Source organism: Pectinophora gossypiella, chromosome 18 (assembly GCF_024362695.1).
Source record: "Pectinophora gossypiella chromosome 18, ilPecGoss1.1, whole genome shotgun sequence".
In the NCBI taxonomy this organism is placed as follows: domain Eukaryota; kingdom Metazoa; phylum Arthropoda; class Insecta; order Lepidoptera; family Gelechiidae; genus Pectinophora; species Pectinophora gossypiella.
In genome coordinates, this window is record NC_065421.1 from 11,949,150 (window position 1) to 11,967,104 (window position 17,955).

Genomic DNA, 17,955 nt, shown 5'->3' on the forward strand with positions numbered 1-17,955 from the left:
GTGCAGTATTTTCCATCTATCTCTATCCTGTTAGATATAAAAGAGTCGATCTTAATCTCGATACATCACGATGCAAATGAACGTCACTGATACTGGCTCCTGTACTTTGACAGAAATTACTCGTACCGCGCATTAAAATATACAACTCAACTAGTCGTTCTGTCTAATATTCCAAAGATAAACGCCAAGGCAAGTCTTTGACTTCTTTAACTCATTCCACAATATTGTTTGTGGAAGTTTCTATTTGTATTTTGTACGTTACTGGTATTAAGAGTAGGTTCTCACCTGGCTTCAGCGTCAGCGGGAACATCAGTAGCGGATTCGCTTCGTGACATCTCCTCAAGACGCTGCGCAGCCAGTTCCGACTCTTGCCGCGCGATTTCTGCGAGTTCAGCGGCCTAAAGGGACAAAAAAAATGCTTACAAACTTCTTAGAGATTGGTCTTAGAGAATTGTCTAATTTTGTGCAATAGCTACTGCTCTGAATTTTCCAAATATTGGCCAAAATACTAGTGCCGAGTGATTGGCAGATGATAAGAACGTCTATCTAGCAATCCTCCTTGTAGTGTATTCGTCTCAATATAATTATATAAATAAATATCGGCTCGTTGCCACACACTACGTCTTCACTCCACCCCCGTACATACCCGTACAGTTTACTTTTTTATTTGTGGCCACCGCGTAGTGCATTGTCCGAGACGACAGAATATATATGTGAATCGATTATATCGATTCAAGTATTTTATAATATATTACATATGCCTGCAGTGGGACACTGGGTGTTACTAATAATAATTACATATTTATTTATATATTTAATTATACCTACGTGTATTACAATAAGATGTGTTTATGTACTTATGTAAACACTACATCCCTTCCTTGTTTTGACAAACCTTTATTTTAATCAAATTTTATTCATTCGTTTGTATTAATATCTAGCCATAATATAATAAAAGTCTCCTCAATAAATCTTTTAACTAAATCGTTAGAAGTTTAATTATGAAATAACATTTTTTAGCATCTTGTCCATTACTTGCCACTGCCCTTAAACTTTCTTGAACTGGACAATGTTACATTTTATTTGCTGCCCTGTTTCATTGTTCAGTAGTTCAAGGTTTCCATTTTTCAGCAGGATAATTGGCTCGTACCTAATTCAAGCAACTCCTATCTTCGACATCTACCTATTTTGGTTTTGTGTCGCATCATCGCATGTCGTCTTTTGTCGGCATAGTCTTTCTCTTTCTCTTTATGTTCTTTGTTGTTTTTTTTTTTCAGGTCTTTGGGGTTATTACGCGTCACATTTATCTCTGCAGGTGTTTTGTCGGTAACGGTGTTCGGTGTGTTATAAATAGTTAAATAATAATTTAGGGACGCTTTTCAATTAAGTTTCTCCCAATTAGTGCCTTCTTTCTATGATATTTTTGTTCCTTCCAGATTTTTGTCGCGGTATTGCCTTTAAAGGTTCCGTTATTGTTGTTAAATTGGGTTGGTACTTATCCATTTGCCAATAAAATTTACCAACATTAAGAAACTTTGCTTTTCTACAGTCGCTTTAATATTAATATGTTCTTTAATTCAGACATCACAGGGTCCATATTTCGACATATTTACCAAAAAAAAACATTGCCAAAATTTAATTTACAATAAGAAATTAAAAAAACTATAAACAAATTAAATTAAATACAGAGAGAGAGAGAGAGAGAGAGAGAGAGAGAGAGAGAGAGAGAGAGAGAGAGAGAGACCACTCTCTTACGTATTATGGCATGAAATCGATAAATTCAATCATCAATTCATTTCATCAATTTTCTGCTTTGAGTAGTAGAGAATCTTTGATAGAAAACATAGGTACATTTGTTATTTATACCGGGTGTTAGTGACATCGTAACGAATACTGAGAGGGATGATTCAGACCATGATTCTGAGTTAATATCTAGTGGAATTTTCCGTCGCAAAATTCATGAAATTTTGAGTTTTGTTTTTAATTATTTTCAATTCCATATTGTGTTTTTAGCTGCATAGAACCCAAATTTCAATAAAAAAAACAATAATGACAAATTATCGAAAATTTTCGATGTAATGGAGACAACAGCTGCTCGAACGGGTCAACGGCCACACGCACCGAGCCGCGCGCCCCGCTCCGCACGCCCCGCTCCGCGCGCCCCGCGCCGCACGCCGGCGGCGGCGCGGCCTACAAAGTAGGCACTACCAACCGATCCTATTTCTTTCTCTGTCTATCGTAAATTTATAAATTTATTTTATTCTTATTCTTAAATGGACGGATAATCAACAGGCATAAAATTTATGGAATACACGTCAATTTTAAGCAGAAATCTAAAACAACCGACAGAATTAAGTTGACAGCACACGTCAAACGGTTTGCATACCAGCGAGATACCTTTTTGATTCGACCGGGTTATTCATTCATTTACTCATAGGAATCGGGGCCATTATCTACCTAAAACAGTTGAAACAGTAAATAATTGTATTCTTTGTTGTCATTAGAATAACTAACAACCAACTAACACAACCACCACAGATTAGGTAATTAGTTACCTACTATGTCAACCATCCACCAACTTAGTATGTAAGTACCTACGCAAAACCTCATTACACAAAAATCGAGCGAGAACGCGTCTAGAATTGGGCGGACACTCCGCCAGAGTGTTGCCTATCGATATTCTATCGATACCTAGTTAAAAAAAACCAATAGTAGGTACCTATCGATAGATCTTTTAGATCAATACCCATTATTATTACAAAGCAAGATCTATCGGTACTATCGCTAGTATCGATCTAAATGTACTATCACTACTTTCGATAGTTTAGACAATTTTCAAGTTCAACAATTGATAATCTACCTATCGATAGTTCGGCAACTCCGCCGCGTAGGCAATGTCGGCATGTTCAAAGAAAAAAATTGTCCGAGAGGAGTGATCTTATTTTTCTTGTTACATGTTGGTACCGAGGTACTAAGTACTAAGTTATTCGTGGTTTTAAATCTCATTGTTAAATCATCAGTAAAGAACTAATTAAACCTATCCTGTTCTGTGTACAATATTCATGTCACGGCTACGTGCTTACATAAGTACCTAGTAGACGGGAGCAACGACTTAACGTACCTTCCGAAGCACGGATCATTTTACTTTCGGACAATCAGGTGATCAGCCTGTAACGTCCCAACCAAAGGCCTTATAAACAGATTTTTGTGATATGTCCCCACCGGAATACGAACCCGGACCCTCCGCATCCCATCGCTCAACCACTGGACCACATAGGCCAAGAAGGTTCTAAGACATAATTAAAGGATCCTGGGACGCAAGACCTCCGAGTTAGGGCTTGTTTGATCTGTCTTGATGGATACTCGGACGTGAATAGCCTCACGGATCAAGGGCAACGCGCGCCAATAAAGTAGGCATTACGAACAGATACTAGGTATTTCTTTGAGTTGATAGGTATCAAGTGAAGTTTCCTGTCGCCAAATTCATAAAAATAATAGATTTTTTTCAGTCCCATATTGTGTTTTAAGCTGCATAGAACGCACATTTAAAATAAACAAATAAAAATTACTAATTATTAAATTTTATCAATGTCATCAATAATAATAATAACGTATCTACAACTTCAGCTATGCGCAGGTGAATAGCCGGCGCACGGGTCAAGGGCAACGCTCGCCAATAAAGTAGGCATACGAACAGATACTATTTCTTTCTCTGTCACTTGCACCATAAACATACTTCTCTCTCTCTCTCTCTAGTCGTCGGCTCGACGCGGCCGCGGCCGGTGCGTCGTCGGCGCCCTTAGTCGGCGCCTTTGATGCTTTGCGCTAACGCCGCCGCGCGCTTCCGCTCAGTCGAATACTAAGCTTGACCCGAATCGCGTGATGTTTTTCGAGGATATTTTTTTCGTGTTTGTGAGTGTTTGTTTCATTCTGTAAATGAGTAGTGTCGACTATGATGATAGATCATAGACCATTTACTGCGCAAAAGTATGGAAGATTGTTGATGTTTATTAAAGAGCAAGGTGTTGTGTTTGTGAGTGCGTGTGATACCTACCTACCGCGGAGGAAACGCGATGTTGCATACCTACGTGACGTGACATGTTCTAGGGTACCTACCTAGGTACTTCATCCGAAGGAATAACAATTAAGGTAAGGCAAGAGTAGGGTTTTTATTGTTAATAAGTTAGGAACGTTTTAATAACTGGTAGGTAGGTACCGTGCGTGAAAAATCGTGGCAGTAGGTGTTCTACTTCAACAAACAACATTTTTAAACGTTGAACCACTAAGCATCTAAATACAAGAGAATGAAAACTCCTACCTAGATATCAACATCGTATCACGCACGCGTAACGTAGCCGCGCGTAAGTTTAGCGTCTGTGTGGCGCGTTGTTCGACTTACATTGCGGCACAGTAAAAATTGAAAATCTTAATTAAACATTTGCGACAAGAAAAACACCCACCATCATTTTTAGTACAATAAAATAGGCGTTCCATTTTTTTTTTCGTTACGATGTCACTAACACCCTGTATTTGTTTAATAAGTATGTTTGTTTTAAGTGCAATAAGTTTTTTTCTTCTTCAAAGAGCTCATGTCCAAGAAATTTCACTTTTCAGGCTGAATATTTTTCTTTCCCAATAGCACCACAAGTTTTCTGTTCTTTTTTAAAGTATTTTTTTTTTTATATTTCATACTTAGGTTGTAACGATATCAACCTTTCTGATTAATGGCACCAACTTCATGTCCTGGCTAGATGCCTCGCTGATAACACACTTTCAAAATTTCCATACCCTTCGAATTTGGTGTTTCCCCGTCACTTCCTTAACACCTCCCGTTGTTTTGGATCATTTGTTGATATGCCAAAGCTATCGGCATGCGAGTTCTGTTCCAGTTAACTGTACAAGTGCATATTTATGTTTGTCCGTTTACCGACCTCAGGATATTTAATCATCAACCCATATGGGGTAGGTGCACCTCAAGCCATATCCACCCTATCAGAACCTCTCATCCACCATCTTTCAAGAGCTGTTAGGAAGGTCCAAGTTTTACGAGTTTACAATAGTTTATTATATTTAGTTAGAGAGGGTTCAAATAACAAATCAAGCTTCATTGAAGAGCTTTTATTCGAGGCCTCGTGTCTCATGGTTAAGGTATTTATTATATGGATCTTTCTAGCCTTAAATAAATAGTTTATTATTATCAATTTGTTTGCAACTAGACTTCATGTTGGATGTTCCTTATCACCATAAGGTTCATCATATCCAGCTTACGACATCGTATCAACAGTGGCTGCAAGTTGTCTTGATTACTTGTGGCTCTGCCCACCCCATTAGGGATTACGGGCGTGAGTTTATGTATGTATGTATGTTCCTTCATTATTACTTGTTTCCCAAATTTTCCCTCTTTTTAGATTCTTCATCTGCGTCAATTTTCCTATTTTTCGTGTTGGTCTCGTCTTACATTAGTTGCGGAAGTGTCCAAGTAAGTATCCCACATTTTAAGCAGATTGTTCCTGTCGCGGGACGTGTTGTCTCGAGCAATATGTCTTTTGCTTCCACATATTTCACACTCTTGTTTCCAATTATTGTCAGATTTGACTGTGCTTTATTTGAAGTTAAGTGTCTTATTGACACCCTGTGTCTGTATTTTTGAAATCTACTATCTGTCGTTCAACAGCTTTCAAATTTATTTATTTTTCGTATTCGCTGCAAGTACAACCTTGTGTTAACTTATTTCCTCACCTAAGGTTTTCTTCCATAACTCATCTGAAGCACCTTTTTTTTCCATGTTTGTGAATACACTCTTGCTACCTTATGATTCCCGTTTGCGAGGAGTCTTAAAATATTATGAACTTCGTAGACTTTGCTTTAGAGCAAAATATTCATCCACCGTTTTATAGAAATATTCAAAACGTCTTCCCCGTAAGCAGCGACATAAGCTCCCGGAATATTATAGAATATATATTGTAGTTCATGTCCTCTAAAATGCAACAAGCAATGTCTCTTTTTAACTGTTGTATCAACGCCAGCTGCTTCAATAAAATATTCAAATCCTTCTTCCATCGCTATTATCTAACAGCAACAAACCAATCACCAAACAACCATCACCTTCACCTTTACAATATATATATTTTTATAACATAAGCTCACGACCACATCTCAACCGGAGCAGTCGAAGACACACCCATCGCAAGACGAACCAAGCATCCACACCTCACCAAGCCCTCAGTCAGACCAACGTGATAAGTGAGCTATACCGCCGCACACAACGGTCGAGCCAACCGTACCAGCGAAAACCACACTCAAGACAAACCAATTACCCACTAGTGCAAGTCCGGCACCGAGGGTCAGACCTTCGCTCCCCGATTGAGAAGCTACACGTTGTACCACAGGACCATGTCACAGTGTATTTTTTTTCTATCGTTTAGATTTCCATGCTGTAAGCAATCATTTCTCTTGAAATCGCACACAGTATTCATGCCTCACTCAGCAGCGTCCACATAATACCAGGGTCGTGGTTCACGCCGCGACCTATGCTGATTTAGACCCTGTTATTTCAATGAACATCCTTTTATGCCCTTTTATTACTATTTTGTAAAAACTCCAAGTGACATCAATGTCCTGCTCCTAGGCGTGTCGCCCCCTTGTAGTAATTTTTTGTTCTGTTCTATTCATTTGGATGCATGGACCATTGAAATGGACCACCCAACTCGCACGACCAACGACAACTGATTTCGTTATGTAAGGCATGGTCGATCACCACCATATTGCCATTTAAGGCATGATCCAAAACTATCAAGTCGCCATTTAAGGCATGGCCAAAGACCACCAAATCGCCATTTAAGGCATGGTCAAAGACCACCGTATCGCCATTTAAGGCATGGCCAAACACCACCAAGTCGCCATTTAAGGCATGGTCAAAGACCACCATATCGCCATTTAAGGCATGGTCAAAGACCACCATATCGCCATTTAAGGCATGGTCAAAGACCACCATATCGCCATTTAAGGCATGGTCAAAGACCACCAAGTCGCCATTTAAGGCATGGTCAAAGACCACCATATCGCCATTTAAGGCATGGTCAAAGACCACCAAGTCGCCATTTAAGGCATGGTCAAAGACCACCATATCGCCATTTAAGGCATGGTCAAAGACCACCAAGTCGCCATTTAAGGCATGGTCAAAGACCACCATTAGATCACAATTTGTTTTGCAGAATTTCTTTTATATATTTTGTTAATTGTAAACGACAAAATATATAAAAGAAACAATAAACTATTTCTATTCTATTATATTTAAATGCCAACTAATAAAAAAAACAATCCTTTTTTTTTAAGGTAAGTATCTAGTTTTAAAAGGATTTAATAATAAATTAAATTTAAAACGTTCGTATAATAAAGTCACAGCCATTTAACAATTTAAAAAAAAACAAATAAAAATGTTTAAAAATAACTTCATCAAATAATTTAAATATTTAGCCATCGACTCTGAAACCAGGCCAAATATATATTTTTTCGATTATTTGAATATCGCATTGACAACACTAGTTACCAATAAATTAAAAATAATAACTTGGCGGGTTTTCACGATATTCCTTCGCGATAATCCTTATGAGGATTATTTATTTACATTACTACAAATGATAAGAAAACTATTTAATTACATCATAATTGATTCTTCTGCACTTTTTACTTATCAGAAGGATGATAGTCTGTCCGTTCCTGCTCGCGTTCAAACATCCCGCCGCTGAACAATTTTCTAATACATACCTACAGTTGCAGTTCTTAATGTTATTCCCTTTCCTTTTAAACAAAACAGATACTCACCTCCTCGTCGCCAAAATATGTAGTGTATTCGTCTCAATATAATTATATAAATAAATATCGGCTCGTTGCCACACACTACGTCTTCACTCCACCCCCGTACATACCCGTACAGTTTACTTTTTTATTTGTGGCCACCGCGTAGTGCATTGTCCGAGACGACAGAATATATATGTGAATCGATTATATCGATTCAAGTATTTTATAATATATTACATATGCCTGCAGTGGGACACTGGGTGTTACTAATAATAATTACATATTTATTTATATATTTAATTATACCTACGTGTATTACAATAAGATGTGTTTATGTACTTATGTAAACACTACACTCCTGTTAAGCGAGCAAGTAACTAAAAACTACTAACCTGTCGTGCAAGTTCGTCCTCGCGTTCTTCTTGGGCTTGTTTCTCCAGTTCTGCCAATCTCGTGAGTTCCTCCTGTCTCCTCTGTTCCGCCTGTCTCTCTTCTTCTAACCTCGCTTCTTCGGCCAAACGAGCTTCTTCCGCTAGCCTAGCCTCTTCGGCCAAACGGGCCTCTTCTGCTAGCTTAGCCTCCTCTGCCTTTCTGGCCTCTTCGGCCTTTTTGGCCTCCTCTGCTTTCTTGGCTTCTTCTGCAAGTCTGGCCTCTTCCGCCTTCTTAGCTTCTTCAGCGAGACGAGCCTCTTCCTCCGCGCGTGCGGCCTCTTCCTCCGCGCGTGCCGCCTCTTCCTCAGCTTTGCGTGCGGCCTCCTCTTCAGCCTTACGGGCTTCTTCTTCGGCCTGGCGCTTGGCCTCTTCGGCCTTTCGCGCCTCTTCCTCCGCCTTCCTCTTCTCCGCTGCTTCGCGGTCAGCCTAGAAATAATATTCCGCATTGAAAATGTTAGTCGCGTTCGCGAGAGTATTTTATTATGTTGTATCATAAAAAAGTTTTTTTACCTGAGCCTTGCGCTCTGCCTCGCGTTTTGCCTCTTCCTTTAGGGCTCTGCAATAAATTATGCATAATAAGTACCAAAATAAACTCCACCACAGTTTATTTTTTTTGTGGGTAACTTTATTGATGGCGGTCGTGATAGGAACATAACCACTCGATTCTATTTCAGTGCCACTTTCTGCCAAGCAGACTTTCACTTAATACTCGATAACTAGGTTTTTACAAGCAGAAATACTTACTTCTCCTCAGCAGCCCGCATTTCCTCTTGCCGCTTCTTCTTGATCTCCGCCAGGTCGGCAGTAGGCGTCATGATGGGCTCGACGGTAGCCGCCCTGAACCGCGCCTCGCGCTCCGCCTTGGCTGCCTTCAGCTCCAACGCCGGGTCTTCCATCGTCTGGGGCGCCTGGAACTTGCGGCTCGGCCTCCATGGGAGCAGTTTCACTGCACCACGGCCCGTGTTACAATCCACTCCCGTAAAGACCGTTGGGGAAATGCTTGGCTGAATCGCTAAGTTTTTGGTTGTTTTTAAGGAGGTGATTGTACACATTGTGTAGTGTTTTGTATCGGCTCAAAGCAAATGATGTGTGTAAGTGTTTGTAGCACTTGTAGTGTCATTTGTGGAGTGTTAAACCATTAGAGATCCAACCAGACATTTCTGTGTGTCTAGTCCCAACAGTCGCGTAGGAAACGATTCAAGCGTGGCAGCAGTGCTTCGCTCCAAGCCATTAGCAGCGCCTGGTAGCATGAAGCTGGATGATGCGCCATGTCCTGTGCCAGCGCCATGCGAGATGCGATGAGGTGACTGCCCGCCATTATCATATTTATAATATGTACTGTGTCTATTCACAACTTCACGATTCAGTGTTCGCATTCCTCATTCAACATTCATCATCAAACTTTACCCTCGTTTCTCCAGAGAATTTCGTGTATTTAACATTTGTCTTTTATTAACTTAGCATGTTATCTGTTAATCATTTTTAGTCAAGTAAGCGAAGCATTAATCGAAGCCTGGAGTTTCGAAGCATGAAGGTATTAGGGTCAACTAACATGCACATTAAAACAACTAAAGTTCAGTAAAAATCATTTATTTATTTAAGCATTATTTATTAGTTAAATAAAATCAGTTCTTGTTAAGTGAAAACGAGACGTCTCGGTCACCGACAATGTTCGGCACGGTCGCGCTATCACATCAATGACTAGAATTACAGTAGAAATTAAATATATTTAAGTCGTTCGTTGGGTCGTTGTAAAATATTTAACAAAATATAATTTAAAAATGGATAAAAAAATAGATGATCTAGGTTAGTTGGAGCGTTATACCGAGATCATAGAGCGCGAAGGGCGAGCGCGGCGCGGGCGCAGGCCGGGCCGCGCGCCCGCGCCGCGCCGCGAGGGCGGCCACGCGCGCTACGCCGCCGACGGCTGTTCCGGCGCGCCGCCCGCTGCAAGAGACACCACACACAGGGTTAGACACGGACTTTATACTCCCAATTTAACACTCTGACGCCGTCAGAGCTAATCTAGCTTCATTTAAGAGGTGTTTTTTAAAGAAATTAAGCGGCGGCTAGCTAGCGATGTGTATAATCAGATACCTGTGGCCTTCTCGACGGCCAGCCCGGCAGCCGCGAGCCGGTTCTTGGCGTAAAACGAGAGGAGGTTGACATCGTCGCGGATGCTGAGCTCCTTGTAGAGCGGCCGGCGGTTGGTGAAGGCTTTGTTACCGGAGTAGTGCACGCATGCGAGGTGTCCGCGTCCTGGCGACAACACCTCCGTTACAAGGGACATGGTTAACTGTTAGTCGGTCGACACTCGGGCACTCGGCACACGGAGGGACAACCAGAACATAAAAGGAAGGAACACGCTAATAGTTGACGCCGCCTGCAACACAACACTTGTTAATGTGGTCTGACTCATAAGGGTGTGTAGTGTCGTGTGATGGTGTGTTGGAGACAGCAGAATACTGTAGTTTCTTGCAAAACCTCCTGTAAGCCTGGACATTCTTGTTATCACAACTTCGCAAATCATCCTTGGAACACTCGTACCTACATATCTTTGATTTTCATACAGCAAATCTTCAAAAATGTTATCAAAGGGTGAATTTCAGAGCAAAGATATCCAAGAATCTTTCCTTTTGACAAATAGAAAATAGACCTTACTTAGTTGGTAACTGGTAACATATCTACGTACTAAGTACGTTCCAACGGGATATTTGTAAAAGACAAAATAGGTACCCTAGGATTTTAGCGGTGACAAGAATAATAGATACTGACTTCCGGTGCTTTGAATTCGGCCCAAAATTAAAAAAAATTGTAAAAGTTACGGCATCAGGTCTTACCAGTGAACCTCTTGGCGGGCTCGTTCCAGTAGGAGATGTGCTTGATAGTCTCGCGCACACTGTCGGCAAAGTTGCGCAGGGGCAGGATCAACTTTCTGACGTACGCGTCGTTGCTGAACCGGTACGGCAGGAGCGGCTCGTAGCTGTGTGAGTATCTGAGGGGGAAGTCGAGGAAATTTCATATCATTCTACAGTCAAGTCTTTGGCGGTGAGGATATACCCAAAGTTGTGGCCAAAGGATGTTTTCGGGGTACCGAACATAGTACAGAGCATCCATGCATTGAGCATAGTAGGTACCCCTTGAATGCATTGTACCAGCCTATTAAAGATCTCCGTGGTGTACTGGTTGAGCGTTGCGTTCACGATCTGGAGGTCTTGGGGTCACTTTGTAATACTATGTCCCGGGATCACTTTGTAACACCCTAGTTTGGTTAGAACATTACAGGCTTATCACCCGATTGTTCGAATGTAAGACGATCTGTGCTTCGGAAGGCACGTTAAGCCATTGGTCCCCGTTACTACTTACTGGTGTAAGTATGTAGTTACAAGAGCCATGTAACCTTTGGCCAGGGACCTTTGGCGGTTTAATAACAACCCTGATCATCTACCTCACAACACGGACGACGGCGATTGTAATATTATTATTTGGAGTCGTTTCCATATATCAGGTCTATGGAGTCCCGGACTTTTGGAGGACGTGCGTGGGGCCGAACCCAAGCCATTATTGTGATTATTTTGGCAAAGTCTAATACAAACCGGCGGGCTGAATCAAATTGATACAATAATATCGAGTGCAAAACAGACATTAAGGCTAGATCACTTATAAAGCTGGATTGGCAATGATTCATTACTGTAACATGTAAATTGAGAAGCCTGGTCTATGTCGGTTTCAACAGTTAGACAGCATTACCATTTTAGCGGCCGTCGAACAAACATCAAGTATCCGGCTATATGAAAATAAACCATAAAACATTTTATTGGAGCACCACAGCGACGTTAGCTGGCATTTAAAACGTGCTATAATTATCGCACGCGCAACGTCACCCAACGTACAGAATTTGGCTGAGGCATGAACTCCCACGCATGAAATGTTTCCACAATATTCCAAGACCCTTCATTAAAACACGGTTTTCTTCTGCGCAGTAATATGAGTTATTGTTAGAGATGGTTAATTGTTGTAGGGTTCCTTTGGTGTTTCTACCAGAAGCTATTTGAAATATCTTGGAAATTGTTTGCTTGACTCCATAACTGCTTTTTTCTAATTCGTGTCTTTAATAATCTCCTCTAAATCCGAAACCGTGCACTCAATAATAAAAACATATCGCTCAATAAAATCAAAATAAAATATCCTTTACAAATATGTAAATAATCTTAGTTACTTAACTATATTGTTGACAGGAAACCTCGACTCAATAGCTCAATTTAGCGCAGTGAAAAATCATCGTGCGAAAAATTGTGGGACGCAGATGATTGCCAAATGATGCACGATCGTTTCGTCAATGTCAGTGCCAAACTATACTCATCAATGGACTATTTTTAATCTGTTACATCAACCTTAGAAAAACTTGACCTATCACGGGCATGGCCGGGTCATTTAGCCTTGCTTCAATGTCTCAACGAGTGAAGGTGGGATAATTTCGTCCACACTCTCGGTACTTTTAACAAAATGTAACAAAGAATTTAGATGAGTGTAATAAACGGGACTATATGAAAACAACGACTCCGTTGCTAGAATTGTTTTCGAAAATAAAATGTTCTTTGTGATTTTCAATTTTCTCTCACGCTTTTTGTATATACCTACCTAATAGTGCGGTAAGATTGCGTAACGTCTAATTTCGCATCTGACACAGACTTTTGTCGAAATATAAACAATTTAAAAGAAAGCTCGGTGAGGTGTGGGTACTTAGTTCATCTAGCAATAAGTAGATGTAGGTACCTCTGACTATCCTATTGGGATATGGTCGTGAGCTTATCCATGTTTCTATCCAGCTATTTTGTTATTTTCAGAGCCTTACTCATAATATTTATGTAGGGAACTAAAACTAACCTAATAAGAATAGGAATATGAAAAGCCGCCTTGTCAAGATTTTAGTGATTCTTTGAGTACCTAGGTATTCTCATTCAAAGTTTATTAGTTACACGAATGCAGTTCTATAGCCGTCTGGGGCAAAATGAAAGCTTAGTATTCGACTGTAAGTTCTCAGTACTAGATCTGTAGGTAGTTAGGCACCTACTAAATTAGCAGTCTTTACGACATGCACTAAACATTTATTTAAACATATAGCCCTTCTTCACACATGCATCTCGCAAATTTAATATGACATTAATAGGTAATGAAATTGGAATGGCACTTACGTCGAGTATAGAGTGTCGAGCGGCGCGAGGGAGGAAGCACGGGGCACCACGGAGCGCGCGCGCTGCATGAGCGCTGCCGTGTCTGCGCGGATGCGTCGGGTCTCATCTTCGAATTGCTGGAAGTTTAGCATATTGATAATTTAAATTTGGACTTTGATTATTTTAATTTAGGACATTGATAATTTTAATTTTATTTGATTTTATATAATTTAATTTAATTTTAATTTATCTAATCTAATACATACATACATACATACATAAACTCACGCCCGTAATCCCTAATGGGGTGGGCAGAGCCACAAGTAATCAAAGACAACTTGCAGCCACTGTTGATACGATGTCGTAAGCTGGATATGATGACCCTTATGGTGATAAGGGATCAGCCTATCGCCCATAACAAAAGACACAAAAAATTTCATTTTCCGACAGGAAATTCCCATCATCAGCCGTACGACGCCCACTGCTGGGCATAGGCCTCCCCAAAGGATCTCCACGACGATCGGAAATTCCCAGTTGATATCAACTCAGAATCATCCCTTTCAGTAATTTGTTGCGGTGTCAGTAACACCCGCACGTATGTACTTGTATGGCTACCTTTACGTAGTTTTATGGGTAAGTATGGGGTATATAAGTGACATCGTAACGAGTACTGAAGGGGTGATTAAGTTCATTATTCTGAGTTAATAATGAAATGGAATTTTTCATCGCAGAAGTATCAGAATTGAAAAATAATTTAATAAAACATGAATTTTGCGACTGAAATTCCACTTGATAACCACCCAGAATCGTGGTCTGAATCATTCCCTTCAATGTTCGTTACGATGTCACTAACTTGTAATACCTTATTGTACCAAAAGAGTTACAAAAGGAGACTTAACTAGGTACCGAGTTTTCTTCTGATTACTTGTGTGTTACAAGTTACAAACCTTAGTAGACTCTGAGCGGTAGAAATCGTCGACGGCAGAGATGGCGAGCGCGCGGCGCGGGCGGTGCTGTATGCGGTCCAACTCGCGGAGGATCACAGAGGGGCGCACGCGCACCCTCACGATGTGGTGCGGCGGGTCCGGGTAAGTGGTGAGCCGAGTCACCGTGCGAGCCGTCGGCCGGTAGATAAGTTCCGCCTGGGCACAAAATTCTATGTAGAGACTGTAGTGTGTCATTTGAAAGAAGCTTGAAAAGGCAGCCAGTGTTTTTTTAGTTCTACAAAGTTGATTCATGTGTATCAGGCTTTAGTATTACAAAGGAAATCCCGCCGATTCTAATGGAACTATTTGGTTAGTCATAATAAGTACTTAATTCTATGCAGATACAGAGACTTCTTTCGTGGCGCAGATTCAATCTAAGTAAGTATTAATGACTTATGCAAATATTGCATTTACCTACTAGAAACTTAGCCCTGATATCGTCACGAACAAGAAATTTGAGAAAGAGGTTGGAAAGGCCTTAACGCGTATTTTGTATGAGAACCTCTGTCGCCGGTTCCACTCCACCTTTTTTACTACTACTCCTGCAAACAGATACTACGATAGCTCTAACTGCTTCTCAAATTCTTTAGCCACTTTATGTATATTTTATGTGATAGGCTGCAATTTTATCATTACATTTCGTAAGATACTGCATATAATTTGATAAATAGCTGATCATACTAAGGTTTTGATTCTGCTTTCCTGTGATAAGGAGGGATCTCCTTACATGATAAGTAGTCGATATATTTGCCCCGCAGTTACGTATATAATGTGCAAGGCGACCTTTTAATAATTATCGTGGAGCTCCGTGCGTCGTAAAGTTTGCAGACGAGTGGAGAGCAAAGTTGAAGTATGAACTATTTGCTCATATTTTTATGGCGCGTTTCGTGCTCACTTGGTCCTTTCATAACCTCTTTCTTCTATTCCGTGGTCACAAACATAAACTTAACCACTATAACGTACATATTCTTTGGTCATAGCGTCTGAAAAACTGACGGATTACCGTCACAATATAAAGGCTAAATCCTTAAGGAATATCTCTTTGTAAGTAAGTAGGTGTAAAGGCTCACATCAGCCTGAGACACATTAACTCCTGTCGCTTATCTAGTACATACTAGACAAGGCGGTAGGGCTTCAGTGAAAAGTGCTTAATCACAACAGAGCAGTGAGTTTTTTAACAAAGTTACGAACTGTGTGTATAAAAAGGCATGCTGTTTTCCAGCTTTCGCTATACAGAAAGCGAAAGTAAAATTGCATTATCATTTATAACGTCAGGTGCATGTTTAATGCATGTATTTACCTATATACATTCGTACCTAATTACTTACCTATTTCATTCCGGCCAAGTAGTTAATGCCGTTTGCAGCAAATCTACAATAAGTTACGTCAAAAAAAACCTGTATAAAAAGGAACTAGGCTACGATAGTATAGTTAAACTCGATTCAATAATCTGTGCTTATTATAGTAGGAAGCTTTTTTTGACGTGACTTATTGTAGGCTTGTCTCAGATAGCATTAACTACTCGGCCAAGCAAATGGGAAGCGCTGAGGGCTCTCACCCGGTACAAAATTTAAGATAACAGGCCGGACGGTGCCCAGTATGTAGCAGAATCTATTTTTGCCCACTGTTCATAACTTTGACAAACTTCTGTCCCTGTATAAGAAAAAAGCTGGTCATGAATCGTACACATCATGATAAGTTTAGTTTCAAGCAGTGAAAGTGCAGCAAAGTTGTAAAGATTTCAAGCATTGATTTGTAAAACCATGCAAAGAAGTGTCATGAAATGCAATGAATTCCATGATTTACTGAAAGTAAGTATACACAATTACACATGCAAGACTGAAATTGAAGTGATACGTAGGTACGCTGTGGACTTTGTATAATGAGTAGGCGTACTTTGATGAGGTAATTCTGGTTCTGAAGATAATTATGTTTCGTCTATAGGCACCACGCTCTGCTGGGTCTTTGGCTTCACTCGTTCCGGACCGCAATGCGTTCGAACGTTTTGTTGAATGGATCATCTCGGTCGTCGTCGAAGAAGTTTTTTTTGTAATGAGTCGATTCGGACTTCACATCATTGATGTATAATATTATGACTAGTTAGGATGTTGAAAATAGAAAGTATTTAAGTACTCAAATTTTATTTACCCTATGGTCCGAATCGATCCATTCTAAAAGACACTCGGCACTATCCGCAGCAGTCGCCTTCTAACGGCGTACCTACGCTTCTGGGCGCCAGTTTGTTATGACATTTAAGCTTCTAAACTACCCACATTTAAAAACAAACCACTGTTTTATTTACTTATCTGTCTACTTCATTCATCGTTGTCCGCCACAAAATCCACCTATCATGGAATATTATTAATTTGACGGATTATTTTTCACTCTAAACCCCAATTTTGTTTATGAAATGTCACGGGGCTATTTCAGGGGCGAGCCGCTCGGATCAATGGCGTGTGAGTCAGCGGCGCTGTGGGTATATTTAGAAGGTTTGCGCCTGCGCCGATGCTGGAACTGTTGCGATTATTTTGCAGTTTTCCTTTGAATCTGCGATTTGTTGTTTTTTGATTTTTTTGGTGGGTAAAATGTAGAAATGGGTTGGTATGTAAATTGTATTGTATGAAACTATAACTTTTAAGTATAGCATAGGTATAAAGACGATGGGTAATATTCAGAACACCTATACATCATACAGACGTTTTTCAACTAGTCAAATGCTAAAATTCACGTCGACGACGTAGCTATACCTAATCGATTTTGTCTAGGGACCTGTGACAAAGATTTTCTTGCAGCCATCTTTTCTCGGCTGCTTTACAGGTTGAGAAGCTGGCGTAGTTTTACACGAATGAGACTTTCGTCAAAAAATATATTTACTTAGGTACCTACTTAATGTTATCAACCGAATAGACAATTGAGTTGGAGCAAACTCAAACTCCCCCACTAAAGAATGCCCCGTACAAATTATGTAACCTAGAGGTAGGTACAACGACCCAACAGTGATCTAATAATAAAACAGGATTCAATATGAAATTTTGAAAAGTTCCATTCAAACTCACTCATCCATCACGCAGACTAACTGAATCTCCACTCTCAAATTAGCCCTCTAACATATCACATTTCACATCAAAGTTTTCGCAACAAAGCTGGCATTCTTCAGCTTTCCATTTCATTGCGTAGTTGGAGCTTTCTCTTGTAAAATTACTCAAACAAAACACTTCTTGGACGCGTAAAATTGACGTAACTAGTAGTTGATTCCGTGTTTACGGGACGTGTGTATGCGGCCTTGCCAGACTTGTGTCTGTGCCAAAACTCCAAAAGTATGCCTTGATCCATCTAAACGCTCCTATTACCGCCAGGTTAAGCTATGCTCTGATTACCGCTCAGAAATTAAGTACTTCTGTATTTGCTAGTGCAGCTTATTTATTTTATTTGTATTGTTATGACTGTCTTCTGCTAAATACATCAAGAATTTTTAATTTTGAGTGAATATTTTGGATAAAAAATAATTTTATGTCCGAAAACTCACTTTCCTCTATTACCGCCACATAAATTGCGGTTTCTTTC

The 17,955-nt window shown here is 40.2% G+C and overlaps 1 protein-coding gene across 2 annotated transcripts in view; it reads right to left on the reverse strand.

The window, feature by feature from the left end:
* LOC126374861 (uncharacterized protein CG45076-like) overlaps positions 1-17,955 on the reverse strand; it is a 42,345-nt gene that overhangs the window by 1,208 nt on the left and 23,182 nt on the right. For both annotated transcript variants that reach the window (XM_050021622.1, XM_050021621.1), the window contains 8 exons: positions 14,353-14,547; positions 13,427-13,542; positions 11,072-11,226; positions 10,329-10,490; positions 8,976-9,177; positions 8,742-8,787; positions 8,193-8,657; positions 286-398 (listed from right to left, as the gene is read on the reverse strand). In XM_050021622.1, coding sequence (XP_049877579.1) covers positions 286-398; positions 8,193-8,657; positions 8,742-8,787; positions 8,976-9,177; positions 10,329-10,490; positions 11,072-11,226; positions 13,427-13,542; positions 14,353-14,547 — 1,454 coding nt within the window. The remainder of the gene's footprint in view (positions 1-285; positions 399-8,192; positions 8,658-8,741; positions 8,788-8,975; positions 9,178-10,328; positions 10,491-11,071; positions 11,227-13,426; positions 13,543-14,352; positions 14,548-17,955) is intronic.